The sequence below is a fragment of the Lepidothrix coronata genome, unplaced genomic scaffold (assembly GCF_001604755.1).
Source record: "Lepidothrix coronata isolate B3197 unplaced genomic scaffold, Lepidothrix_coronata-1.0 Scaffold78, whole genome shotgun sequence".
Classification (NCBI taxonomy): domain Eukaryota; kingdom Metazoa; phylum Chordata; class Aves; order Passeriformes; family Pipridae; genus Lepidothrix; species Lepidothrix coronata.
Window position 1 is genome coordinate 2886658 of NW_016690258.1, and position 13667 is coordinate 2900324.

The 13667-nt window shown below is 48.7% G+C and overlaps 1 protein-coding gene across 3 annotated transcripts; it reads right to left on the minus strand.

Moving 5' to 3' along the window:
* Positions 1–6007: 6007 nt before the first annotated feature.
* Positions 6008–13667, minus strand: LOC108499787 (heat shock transcription factor, Y-linked-like). 3 transcript variants are annotated; one of them, XM_017819980.1, is made up of 6 exons: positions 13406–13667; positions 11229–11462; positions 8700–10404; positions 8147–8395; positions 7090–7356; positions 6008–6433 (listed from the first exon to the last, which is right to left on the minus strand). In XM_017819980.1, the coding sequence occupies exons 4-6, from the start codon at positions 8360–8362 to the stop codon at positions 6188–6190; spliced, it is 729 nt and encodes a 242-aa protein (XP_017675469.1). In that variant the 5' UTR covers positions 8363–8395; positions 8700–10404; positions 11229–11462; positions 13406–13667; the 3' UTR covers positions 6008–6187. The 3 variants fall into 3 exon arrangements, with proteins under 3 accessions (XP_017675469.1, XP_017675468.1, XP_017675470.1); XM_017819979.1 differs by lacking the exon at positions 13406–13667 and having other exon boundaries at positions 11229–11804; XM_017819981.1 differs by lacking the exons at positions 8700–10404; positions 11229–11462; positions 13406–13667 and having other exon boundaries at positions 8147–8684.

The window sequence follows — 13667 nt, forward strand, 5'->3', positions numbered from 1 at the left end:
CAGAAAGACTAACTCAAACCTGCCTGAGCACGGCCTGAGAACAAAATGAAAACCAGACCTCTCATTCCCACCTCCATCTCCTCCATCACAGAATCACAAAATGGTTTTTATTGGAAGGGACCTTCAAGATCACCTTGTTCCAACCCTCCTGCCTTGGGCAGGGATGCCATTTATAGATTGGGTTGCTCAGGGACCCAGCCAGCCAGGCCTTGAACACTTCCAGGAATGGGGCATCTACAATCTCTCTCAGCAACAAGTTCCAGTGCCTCACCACCATCCCAGTAAAGCATTTCTTCCTAACATCCAATCTAAACCTGTTCTCATTCAGTATAAAACCATTGTCCCTTGTCCTGTCACTCTCTGCCCTCATTTTTATGAGACCCCTTGTAAGAAGTGGCTTCTCCACGCACAAACAGCCCTCTATGATGAGACCTAATAAGGTCCTTCTGGGCAGGTCCCTCTCTCCCCCAAGACTATTCCAAGCATCAGTTGATGTGCAGAGCAGCTGCTGTACCTGGCTGTGAACAGAAACTGCTGCATCCTCTGCCAGAAACTCGGGCAGGGAGGCAGATCTCTGGTCATCCCGTTTTGTTTCGGTGAATCCGTACGCATTCAGCTGTCGCATGAAACTTCTCATTTTCTGTGTGTCAAAAAGCCGCTGAGGCCCTGCCCTGCCCAGCGCCTCCTTTTCGAAAAGATCTTTGTTAATGGCCACACATTTTCCACCTTCGCTCCACCAAATTGACAGAAACCTGCTACTTTCCAGCATTTTCCAAAGTTTCTGTGGGAAGCGAAGGGAGGAGAACTCTCCCTCCATGGCCATGTCCCTGGACAGCTCGCCCGTGTCCTGCCAGTCAGAAGGCAAAGGCCAACTGGCACCAGTGGACTGCGGGTTCCAGTGGAATGTTCTGACATGTCACTGTGTGCTGTGGAGTGGGGACATCGCAGGTGACATCTCAGTGATGGTTGGCAGTGGTGCCCTGGCAGAGGGGAGCAGCCTGAGGAGAAGCTGCTGCAGGGCACTTGTTGCTTCTCCCTCCCAGAGGCACCGGTGGTGGTGGGACTGCAGAGCCCAGCAGTCCACAGAGCTGTGCTGAACGGCTGCAGGCAAGGAGAGGCTGCACCCAGCAGTGGGTCCCCAGGGAGGAGCAGGGGTGGCTGCAGCCTTGGGCATCCCAGTGCCCCTTTTAGGAAGCTTTCCAGCTGGGCCTCTCTGATACCTGCAGGTTTGTCCTTAATCCTTCTCCCTCGGGCACTGCATTGCAGAAGCAGCAGTTCCAGTAGGGACAATCCTTTTCCTGACATCCCCTGCCCCAAAGCAGCAGGTATTCCCTGATGTCAACCCACTGTCCTTGCAAACTGCTCGGAAGGGATTGCCCTTTTCTATTTTTAACTAGTGGATTTAAAACTACCTGGGAGAGATGGAGCAGGGGACACACTGTGTTTCTGGAAGGAGACCCAAAAGCAGTGTCGTCTTCTCCAGCCGTGAATGGCCCAGCAATCAGGGGCTGGGGGACCAAAGCCCCTCACTCAAGCATCCTTGGGTCAGGAGCTGTTCTGGCTCCCTTTTTCTGAATCACTCCTGCTTTGTTCATAAAGCCATGAACACAATCCCATGAATTGCTCTTTGCAGGGAAGCCATCCATCCTTCTCCCTGCTGCACTGTCCTCCTGCCATAGTCAGTTGGCTGATTCAAGGGTGTTTGTGCCTGAAAAGCTCTGCATTCCCCCTGCCCTTTGAGTTACTGTGTCTGAAAAAAAACATTCCTCCCTCAGACATGGCCTTTCTGCCCACATAGCTATGGATTTTGGATCTAGAAATTTGAAGCAGTTTCCAGCATTGCCTGAGCTGTTCCCCATTAAATGCTTTGGCATTTGAGTATTAGCTTTTCTTTCTCTGCAAGGAAATAAAAAAGAACACATAAATGATTCTAAATATGCCTAAGGCACTAAGGAAGCCTTTTACAATCCATTTTAGAGCAACAGAAAACCAGAAACATGTGATTGGACTCCCACTGATAAAAACATGAAGTGGGAACGTTTCCTTCAATTGAAGGATTCCACCACCCAAAAAAACCCCAACCCACCTCTAGATAATACACTGGTAGCCATGGATGGCCACTTCTTACCAAGTCATCAGCCCTGGGGTGCCACTGCTCAACACCAACAGCCAGAGGTGACAGCAGCCCATTGGCAAGTCATTCCCACCTGTGGCAGTCCAGGACACATGTCAAAAGAAAAGCAATTAAAGAATATTCATGCCAAGGTCTTGGGGGGGAAAAAAGGGCCCTCAGGAACAATGGGCACACATCGGGTCCAGTGGTGGAGGCGGGGGGGTCTTGGATAGCCCAATTCAGCCATTTAAACATCTTTGTGGCATTGTCTGCCCTGGGTTTGGGCAGGGAGGAGGACCTCGGGCCCTGTGCTGTCCCCGCGGTGTCACCCCGGCTGGAGGGACTCCTGCCGTCCTTCAGGTGGCCACCGGGGGGCAGGCGGGGGCTTCCGACAGCGTCCGCTTGCTAAAGAGGGAGAAATGAGCAGGAAAATGGGATAAAATGCAACATGATTTCATTAAAGGCGAATCAGGCCAAACCAGTCAGCTTCTCTGTGAGGACTACCATAATTCTGGGCGGAAGAAGCGCTGAGCTCGCCTCTTTAAAATGCCACTTCACAGCTTGAGACCTAGACGTTATCTGGTATTTCCCAGCGGGTTTTATCTGGTATTTTCCCTGGCCTTATTTGTATCACCGTGAATCAGGAAGAGACCAGAAGCCCAGGATCTGCCACCTCTGTCATATCGACAGAGCCTTGCATTGCCAGCCCTGCCAGGGCTGTGGTCCCTGCCTGCTGCAAAGCAGCAAAGTTCTTGCAGAGCATCAGACCCACCCAGAATTCAGGTGAGTCATTCTTCCATGAAATTACAATTAACCTTTGACTTTGAGCCCAATTCAGAAAGCTCTGAACTTCTCGCTAGAGTGGGTCTAAGTTTAGCAACCAAACTGAATGTTTACCACTTCTATATTGCAAACCCCAGTTCTCACGTGTCCTGTTAATACTTAAACTGCTGGGCACGTCAGTCTCTACACATACCTGTGCAGTTTTGAGAATATTCCAACTGAGGGGCAGTGTATGAGATTTGAAAAAGCTGAGGGGCTCAACAAGACCAGCGGAGGGAAGAAGTTTTTACCATCTACAGAGAAAGCCCCAAAAGATGTGGAATTGGTCAAGGCAATGTGCACAAGCTAAGATGGAACCAGCAACTACACCCAGGTCTCCCAGCTGCTAGCAGCACTCCAGAACAAGGTCATCCTGTCTCCATGACCAACACAATCCCAGCAGGGTCTTCCACAGCTGTTTTGTGTCCCATCCCAATGCACACTAGAGATGGAGGCAGGAGCCTTGAGCAACCAACCCTGCAATGCTTTGGCACATGTCAAAATGACCATCTGGGATGTGACAGCCACCCTGTTATTGCCACTTTGCATCCTGAGAGCACAGCAGGGACTTAGGCAGCCTAAGCACATAGCTACAAGGAGCCAAAAAATGAAGATTGGTACTCCAGAGACTTGCTGTTCAACCTCCCTCACTGCTGCTGCATAAGAAGGCAGCTGCAGACAAGTTGGGCACTGCAGAGGGGAACAGGTCCACCAAGCAGCTCAGCTGATGGCAGTGACATAGTCCCATTGCTTCCATGGGGAGAGGCTGCTTTACATCAACTGAAGATGTAGCTTGCTACCACATCAGCTATTTTCTCTCTTACTAATGACTTTGTCCTCCCATGTGTGCCAAACCCAATTATTTATAGACCACAGGTTTTTTTTTCTCCCACCTGCCTTTGTGCTTATTATCCTTTCTTACAGAGTTAAGAAAAAGACAGGGAAAGAAAAATCTTTCCCTCAAGTAAGTCTCTCACTGACCTAAATGCAAATTTGTTCAAGCAAATTCAGAGAGCTTTGATCCTGCATAAGAGGGGAAAGGGGAGGGGAGCAGCCTCTGCTGCTATCAGAACACATCTTTACTGCTGCGTAACAACCAGGCAATGAAGCCAAAGCCATGGGAGTTTAAATAGGAAGCTCAGCCAAAGGTTACCTGGGTGCCCCAGGTGCTTGTTATCAGAGCCTTGAAAAGAGGGGAGGGAAGAAAAGTGACAGGAGCTGATCACAGCAACAACAGGAACCAGCTGACAGGGCTGGGGGAGCTGCCAACCCTCCTCAGCCCTCAGCATGCTCAGGGTCTCTGCTGTTGTAAAGAAAAGGGTTTGCAAAGCCTGGGCTCTGGAGCTGCTTGGACCATCGAGACAAAATATTTCTGTCTCGGATCTGAAGCAACTTCAGGACACAGAGCCAGAAAGCACCCTGTTAATTGCAATACCATGTTTTATTTGCTGCCTTGTCTTTGCAGGTGATTTGTACCACTGCTGAGGGGAAGGGTGACAAGGGGACAGAGACACAGTGACACTAGGACATATGCTGGAGTGCCAGAGGAATACACTGCTACTCCCTGTGTGAAGTTACACAGTTCTTCAGCCATTCAGGAGAGGGGGAGGGAAGGGAGCTCACACATGCCTACAATTCCTAGAACAAGCCTAAAGGAGAATTCAGGAGTGAGAAAACCTGGCAAGCTGGATCCAGCCAGAATCCCATCATCAGCTTTCTTGGCATATACAAAGTTTCTCTGACCACTTACATTGGTTCTCATGTCTTAAACCATTATAAGATCCTAACATCTGTTACAGGAATGTAGCTCAAACCCACCTTTAAATTCTTTGGTACCAGTGACACCAGCTCTGCTGATCTTGCTGATCAAGGGCAGGTGGCTGCTTTCAGTCCCTGAACTTTCCCTGCTGGTGCCTGCAGGGGTGAGAGGAGTTCAGGCTTCGTTGAACTCACGATTGCATCAACCCAGAACCCAAAGTGCAAAGAGAGTGGTACTAGGAAAATGCTAGCTGAGTTCACAGGAGTGAAGCTGAGACCTTTGGGACACGGAATTCCCCACTTGTGGGCCACGTGTGAGGCATCCACACCCAGCGGGGGCATTGCCACACAGACCCTGGCGCTGGGGCAGGTAATGCTGCACAGTCCAGCACCACCCACCTACCAAACCAGATCAGTATTACCAGTGCCAGTTGCCTCAGTTTCCATCTCTCTCCATTAGGCTGCTTTCCAATCAATGTTTATCGCTGGGCTGGGTCATGTTTGGCCTTGACTTTTAAGCCTATAATCTTATGGAAAGAGTCTTTGTTCCAAAACATCCCAAGTTCAGGTCCTCACTCAGAGGAGTGTATCAGTCCACCCCTGCTGACAGGTATCGAATTTCCATGCAAGGTGTTACATGGGAAGAGCTAAAAGGATGAACAGTCAGGCATGCTGAGAGCAGAGTGGGGAGGGGGACATCAACCTTCCTAGAGAAACTCCTGCTGACAGCACGGAGTTTGGTCAGCACAAGCAAGCACAAAACTGCCTGGTCCTTCTTCTAAAGCTCTACAGTCCCAGGGGCCTTGCTCCTCCTGAAGACCCAGGGTGGCTGCCTGCTCTCCTTCCCACATACCATTCCTGCACACTGTGGAGAGGAATGGCAGATCAATGTGACCAGGGCAGACTGCAGAACAACCCTAAATATCTGTTACATTTGCCGCCTTTACATGCTGAAGGGAAAGATGCCTCTGTTTGCAAAACATCAGAGCAGCTGTGGTTCCAACCAGCATTAAATCTGTGGCACACCCCTGATCTTTTCCCCCCCAGCACTTTCCCCTCTGTGAACAGACTGTAGTTAGCAAAGCCAGTCCCTTCTGCAGTGAAGTATTTCCAAGCCAGTTTGAGGCAGGCAGAACCAGAGAGTGAGTTTAGCCTACTGCCCATCACCCAAACCAGTCGCTTCCTTGCACAAGTCATTTACCCTTCCAGCATTTCATCCTCAGGGAGAAGAGGCACCTGGCTGCCCTTCTGTCCAGTGCCAACAGGAGCTCAGCCTTTGCTGCACCTCTTGGTGCTACCATAACATTTCCACATGCTTGTGCTGGGACATCTGTCTTGCTAAGGCCACTAAAGGACAAGTGGGAACAATAAAGCCACAGAACTACATAAGAGCAGCGTTTTCCACTGTTCAAATAGGGCAGGACAACTGCAAAAGGCTTATTGTTCAAACAGTTTATTACCAACTATATTAGGCTTTATCTATAATTAATTATATTAGACTTTATATCTGTACTGTGCTCCATCGGGCTCTGGAAGCAAGGGAGCAGCTGCCAGTGGGCGTGGGTGGGCTTTAGTAGACACCTGCATGTTCCCACAGACTGACCCTCTGGGCTTCTGAAGGGGCCTTTCACCCATCTCTGCTGCACCCGGGGCTCTCCGTTTGAGGGCAGCTCTCCTCCTGCACCTTTCCACCAGCCAAGGATGTGCTCTGTTGAAGCAGGGGTTATAGTAGTAGAGGATCTAAAACAGGCAAAGGAGAAGAGTTAGTTGCCATCCTCCCAAGATGGAAAACCCCAAGCTACAAGAACTAGGACTCTGAATTGCAAAAGAGGAGGAGCATGGACACAGAAAAGGGCTCTGAGGGCTGTATGGAACCTAAAGCTCAGGCTAAAGCATGATGTGAAAATTGTCTTCAGTCATTGCCACCCCTGGGGTTTTGCCCTCTGGAGACAGAGCAGTGTAGGATTTTCAAAAGGAGAACAACTGCTTTCAAAAGCCAAATACCACTATTTTTCAGCAGCTTCAGTGTGAACATGAGCAGTCAAGTAACCCTGTACTCCTTAAATGCATCTGCTTGGCATTCAGCAGGTGCTGCAGGAAGGTTTCAGATTTGGTACAGCAAGACACAGGGCAAAGACATTTGGAGAAATCAGGTTATGCTGAGTCTGTCTTTCCCTTTAATGGGCTCAGACTCAGCAGATCTCACCAATCTGCATTTCTAGTAGTCAGAAAGACTAACTCAAACCTGCCTGAGCACAGCCTGAGAACAAAATGAAAACCAGACCTCTCATTCCCACCTACATCTCTTCTATGGTGAGGCCCTATTTGCAGTGAAGGTCCCTCTCTCCCCTAAGACTACCACAAGCATTAGTTGATGTGCAGAGGAGCTGCTGTACCTGGCTGTGCGCAGAAACTGCTGCTTCCTCTGCCAGGAATTCAGGCAGGGAGGCAGATCTCTGGTCATCCTGCTGCATTTTGGTGAATCCATAGCTGTTCAGCTGGCGAATAATAGTCTCGATTCTCTGCGTGTTAAAAACCCGTTGAGGTCCTGCCCTGCCCAGCACCTCCTCTTTGAAGAGTTCTTCATTGATTGCAACACATTGTCCACCATTGCTCCACCAAATGGACCGAAACTGGTCACTTTCCAGCATTTCCCAAATTTTCTGTGGAAAGCAGAGGGGTGACAATTGACTGTCCTTGCCTGTGCTCTCATTGGAAACAGAAGGGCCTCGTTTGGTCTTGACTCTGCCCCTGCTAGGCTGGATGTCCTGTTCCTTCTCCATCACTTGTATGGCAGTGTCACAGGGCACAATTTCCCCTGTCCTGGCAGGCCAGGGGAAGCTGTGTCAGCCTGCTGCCCCAGTGCATCTGGAGTACAAAGGAATGTTGTTTTTGTGGGAATCAGCTCCCTTTTCTTTTGCTACAGGTGGACTGAAGCTTCCCTCATTGGCCATGGCCCTGCACAGCCGTACCTCGTTCTGCCAGTCAGCAGGCAAAGGCCAGCTGATGCCCCTGACTGTGGGTTCCAATTGAGTGTTCTGACATGTCACTGTGGTGCCCGTGCTCCTCAGGGAGGAGCAGGGATGGCTGCAGCCTTGGGCATCCCAGTGCCCCTTTGGGAAGCTTTCCAGCTGGGCCCCTCTGACACCTGCAAAAATGTCCTTGTGGATATCAGGGAGAGGAACCAGCCCAGGGAACTGTGCTGGATTGCACATGGGGAAGGTGGGACAGCCCACCCTGGTGCCAAAAGTGGCAGCTGTGGTGTGGGAGGTGCAGTCTGGTGCAGCTGGAGCAGCACACTGGAGACCAGCTAGGGCCTGGCTGCTGAGTGGTGATGACAGAGATAGGGCAGCCCAGAAGTTCTCCAGCAGGGTTGGGAAGTGGGGGAGCAGCATCTCAGGGTGTACAGGGTCTGTGTATGCAGGGACATGCATTAGCCATTAGTTGCTTTACCTTGGCGAGTACGGACTCTCTGTGAGCAGACACCTGCATGTCCTGTGCTGGAACTGGTGTGAACACCTCCTTCTCCACGCCAGCAGCAGTTCCCTGTGCAGGACGAAGATCTTGGCAGCTTTCCTCCAGCTCCTCATCCAGACATGATGCAGCTGGGGCTCTCCTTTTGTGGCCCACTCTTGGCTTGTACCTTTCCAGCACCTGGGGATGCTCCATCTTAAAGCTGGGGCTGTAACAGATTCAGAGAAGCTAAAAAGTGCAAAGGAGGAGAGTTAGTTCAAGCCTGAAAACCACAAATACATGAGAACAAAGACTTGGTTTTAGACAAAAGCCAAACTTGGGTATTGAAAAGAACTTTTAAGGGCTTATGAAACCTCAAGTTTAGGCTCTCCCAAATGTTACAATATGGTTCTGTTAAGTGATAACCAGCCCTGGGGTTTTCACCTGAGAAATGCCCTGAGAAGCAATGAAAGTGAGGACATTTATGTCTGAGGCTTCTTTGGTATGAACATCAGTCTCTCCCAGCAGTTCATGTGTAAAGGAACTGATGTACCTTTGTAGGAGCTGAAGTAGCTACTTCTGCTGGAAATTCATCCCTGGAGTTAGGCAAACTGGATATGGCAGTTCGCACAGCCCATACAGGTCAAGTTGATGAGGAAAACTGCTCATGCTCTCCATTTCAAAGGCTCTGCCAAGTCCTCTTCTCACCAGCACCTCATCCTTGAACATTTCTTTATTGAAGGCAACAAAGAATCCATCACCAACCAACCAAATGGAACGAAATTCATCACTGTGAGAAATTTCCCAGAGCTGCTTGAGAAAGGAGAGATCTTCAGTTTAGCCACTGCTCCCCTTGGAAGAAGGAGGAATGCCTCTTTCAGTCAGTGCTGTCATTGCTCCTACAGCAACATCCACAGCTGCTTGACTATCCCACTTAGTAGAGGCTGGAGAAGCTGAACCTGAGGACTCCCTCAGCTTGTCTGAGAAAGAGGAGGAAATTTTAGCTGTTGATGCCTCCCTTTAAAACCATCCTCTCTCATTTGGGCTCAACCTTTCTTCTGCAGCCATTGCTCTGGCCATCCAGGCTCTGTCCTGCCAGATACCAACCAAAGGCCAACCAGTACCAACTGGTGCTGACTGTGGGTTCCCACGGGACATTCTCAAACACCACCGTGGTGCCCATGTCCCACAGTGATGACATTGCAGGGTGGCACTCATGACTTGGCAGATGGGAGCAGCATGGGGAGGAATTCTTGTTGCTTTTCCCTTCCAGCTGGCCCCTCTGACACCTGCAGAAACATCCTTACAGTCTCTGCAGTTTTTTGTGATTAAGTGGACAAACATCTTACAAGCTCCCTGGTAACAAACTAGCCTTTCAGTGTGGCTACAAATACTTCTGCCAAGCAAGGAAAAAGTGTTTCCCTTGTTGAAACACATTGCAACAAGTCTTTGTGTGGAGTAAACCCTCTTCATGCCAGAAGAATCAGTGCAAATGACCCTACTTGGTACCCAGTGTCTGAGCTCCTGCTTGTCTCTCTCTTACAGCCCAGTGTGAGGCAGGTTGGCTGCAGCATTTTGGGATCTCTGTAACAGGGAAGGCTATTTCTGAGGTGACAGAGACCCGGCAGACAGCTGAGAGCCCAGAACAACCCCTGAGCTCACCTTGTTAGCAGCGCCAGCTTGCTGTTCTCTAACAATCTGTTCTAAGCACTGGCTAAGTTTGGAAACAGTGCTAAAAGCAGGCTTGCCATGGTCATGCCAATGAATGAAGAGCTTGTCACACAGGGAGATTCACCACCAGCACGAGGGAAGAGCATAAACATTACTGTATTAGATATAAACCATTGTACAGAGGAAAGTGTGAGTCCTTCAAACTGCTGCAACAGACTTTAATACTGTATTAAGTGCTGGGGAATGGGAGGAGCAGAGGATATCTCACTGACTAGCTTCAGTCTTCTGCAAATGGATGTGAATGCTCCACTCCGAACACAGTTTCAACAGGCTAGTTCCTAACATGTCCCGACCCTTAAAAAGTGCCTATATTCAGCTTCTGGATTTCACTTTATCTCTTGAATATCCTCAGCAATTCAGGCTTGCTCCAAGGGTGAAGCTCACCAAGCACTCACAGACACCAAGGAACAGCAACATGCAGTTCCTGGCAGCAGGACAAACCCTTTGGAGTGAAGGGGCAGGACCCAGTGATCACAGCCATCTCTCCCAACTCCACCTTCAGGAAGCAACTTGTTCTGTTTTTATTCCTGTGAAAACAGAAAGGGGAAGAAAGCAGCTGGTTGTCACAGGAAGATGGACAAGTAAAAAAAAAAGGGAGGTGCTACAGCTTCAATGAGTTTCAGATGTGCTGCTTGGAGTCATCCTGAGATGTAGGAGAAGCCACTGTCTCCTGCAGGACCTTAGGCCTTCTCAGAAGAATTTATGTCCCACTGCAAGTCACCCAGCCCTGCATTCCTTGGTCAGGTTTACTCCCTCTTGGAGAGCAGACACATTCCTCTGTCTCTGCCTTTCAGCTCAATGCCAGGCCTGCAATGAGCCTGACAGATAAACCAAGCCCTGTCAAGACACATTCCTGTCTAGAACTGTACCTTGACCCATTGTATGAGATCTCTTTTTATCATCTCCCAGAGTTGTGAGAAGCAGCTGAAACCCAGGATCCATGGGAAGAACAAACAGCATATCAGGCATTTCAAAAATGGAAACATCAGAAAGGTTAGGCTTCAACCAAGTGAGGCAGACAAAGCCATAACCCCTGCCAGGAGAATGAGCAATGCAAACAGTGGATGCCTGTATCTGAAGTCGAGATTTTTCCCCAGTCACAGCAGAGGAATGTGTTTTAAATAGCTAGCTTTTGGCCTTCTGTTTTGTTTACTCTTCCAAAGACAAAACCAAAAGTGATGCCATTCCCCGCCTTATTGAAGTGCAGAAGGAAACATCTGGGAAGGGGAGGCAAAACATGACAAAGTCCAGACCAGTCTAAATGGAGACACACACAGGCCCTTCTGCTCAGCCTGCTGAATATGTAGCTATTTATCTACACAGCCTGCTACCACAGCTGAGTGGAAAATACCTGCTGGGCTTCGGGATGCTCCAAGCAGCCAGGAGGAGAACAGGGGGAACGTCACAGTCAGCTGCTCCTCAGGGGTTGCCTGGTTCCTTGAGTAACCACCACTGCACAGAAGGACCAGACCTTCCACTGATGTGAGCAAGCTCCACAGCCTCTGCCACAGCTGCATTCATGCTTATGCCAGTTCAGGGGACATATGGCTACTGCCCAGCTGAAAAGCTCCTGGTAACTTTTAGCCTGAGAAAATAGAAGCAGAAGAGCAGAATGAGGAAGTGATCCACTGAAATTTGTTCTCTGTGAGGGACTTCCCTGGAGGACCGGCATGATAAAGGTGCTGCCTGCCCAGAAAAATGCCACACTAAACCTGGAGAATGGCCAAGCATGGTTCAAGCTGGGTGACTTGTTCACAGAAGCCAGTACCTCTGCCAAGTGCAGGCAGTGGCTGAACACTTATAATTAGAGCTGAGGTGTCAGGCCAGTTGCTTCCAACTCCTGTTATTTTTTATTACGCATCTTTCAGTATTTTGTATTCACCTGAAGAGAGACAGTGTCCGATTTCAGGGGGTAGGAAAACTTCATGCCTAGAGTGTACAGTTTTGTTTTCCTAGTTATGCAAAATGGTCCTCCTTGCAAACCTAGGTCCACCAAAAGGGCTCCTAACTATATGGCAGAGGGGCAGGACCTGACTTGGTAAGTAACTTCTTGAACAATTAGGGTTACTCCAAGGGTAATTATTCTAATCAGCAAACATTTATTAGAAACTGCAGAGGTACAGCACAGGGCTGGCACAGGGAGGGACAGGCTATTTCATCTGCAACTACCCTGACCTTCAAGGAAAAAACCCTCTAGCACAACATAGTTGCCATAAACACTCAGACCATGACAAAAGATGTCAGAAATGCAAGCTGTTGACATTACGGGATACTTGGCCAAAGCGAAACCGTATGCCTTTTAAACCCTGAGAGTAAAGACCAGCAAGTTTTATGAGAGGGTGATATGCTATTCTAGAGGGCAGGAGAGAGCAGCTGACATTGAACACAAAATCTGTTTTCTTAGAAGGAAGTTAATTTCCAAATGACACAGAGCTGTGTAACTCATTGCCAGGTTCCGGATCCAAACTAGTCAAGTTCATAAAAGGGTTAGATCAAGGCAGAATGGGTTCACCAGCACTTTTATTCTTTTAACACTTAACACTATTATTTTTTTTTACTCCTGGGCTGTATCCTCTGGCTCAAGGCACTGCCAAGAGCACAGGGCAAACCAGCCTCTTCCCTTACTGTCTGCTACTAGCTGGATGGACATTTGGTCTGACTCGCTTGTCACATGTAGTCAGCCAAGACTGAAGTATTCAGGGCTCAATGTTTGAGCAAAACAAAGCCTTGCCTGGTGGTGTGAGATTTTGCAGGCTCGTTTCTTAAAGTGTCTCATGTGTTTAGTTCCTCCTTCTGTCTCTTGTGAGCGTGAGAAGAAGACAGGCCACCATCCCCAAAGAGGGCAGACACCTCCGCACAGGGCTGCTCTGCTCCTTGTTTGTAAAGTATTACAACACTGCAAACAGTCAAACCTTGGATGAAACAGAGCCTTGGATAAATCCCATGGCTGGGATTACTCACACTGATGTTGCAATCATTGGTGTCATGGATAAAAACGACTCAAAGAAGAGGAGGATGACAATTTTCCATCATGACTTATTTACATTAATTATAAACAGAGATTCCCAGCTCTCTCAAGCTAGCTCAACAACTAGCACCTACCCATGGCCTGTTATCTAAGCTGAGGACTGTGCTAAAGCAGATTCTCTTCAATATCTGAAGTGGGTTGCTGTGATCCTACAACTTCAACCAAACAGCAAAGCCTCATTTTACTCTAACTGCTGTATATATATATATTTACTGCATGGTTACAGGAACAATTCTTTGCTGCTATAAAGACACACCTGCATCTTACCTTCAGATGTCATATTTAGAAAGGTTCCTGGTGACAACCCCACCATAAGCTCTTACATAGTTGAATATATCCGTGTGCAGCACTAAACACTGCACCCAAAGCTGAGCCTTGGTCACTGCTCTGCTGGTGATACCAGCACTCCTAATGGGGCTTGGGGCTTAGGCTGTGGAGAGGAAGCTCTAGCATTAAAAATTAAAATCACAAGTAACCACATTAAATTAAGTTACTCATACCTTTTATACAGCCCCTTCCCAAGTGAAATGCAGCCATAAGGATGTGATGCTCTTACAGCTTTTGACTTAATGCTTTTATGCAGTAGGGGAGGTGGAAAGATGATACAAGCTCACACATTTGCAGCAGGAAAATCAAACCCCTTACACAGTAAAAGCAAGCAGAGAGTCTGGTCATTGGGCTAAAGCAGTTGGTCAGGTGGACAAACTGATTTATCTGACTGGTTGTCTTAGGAATGGGCGACTACTTACAGAGGTTGTGCAA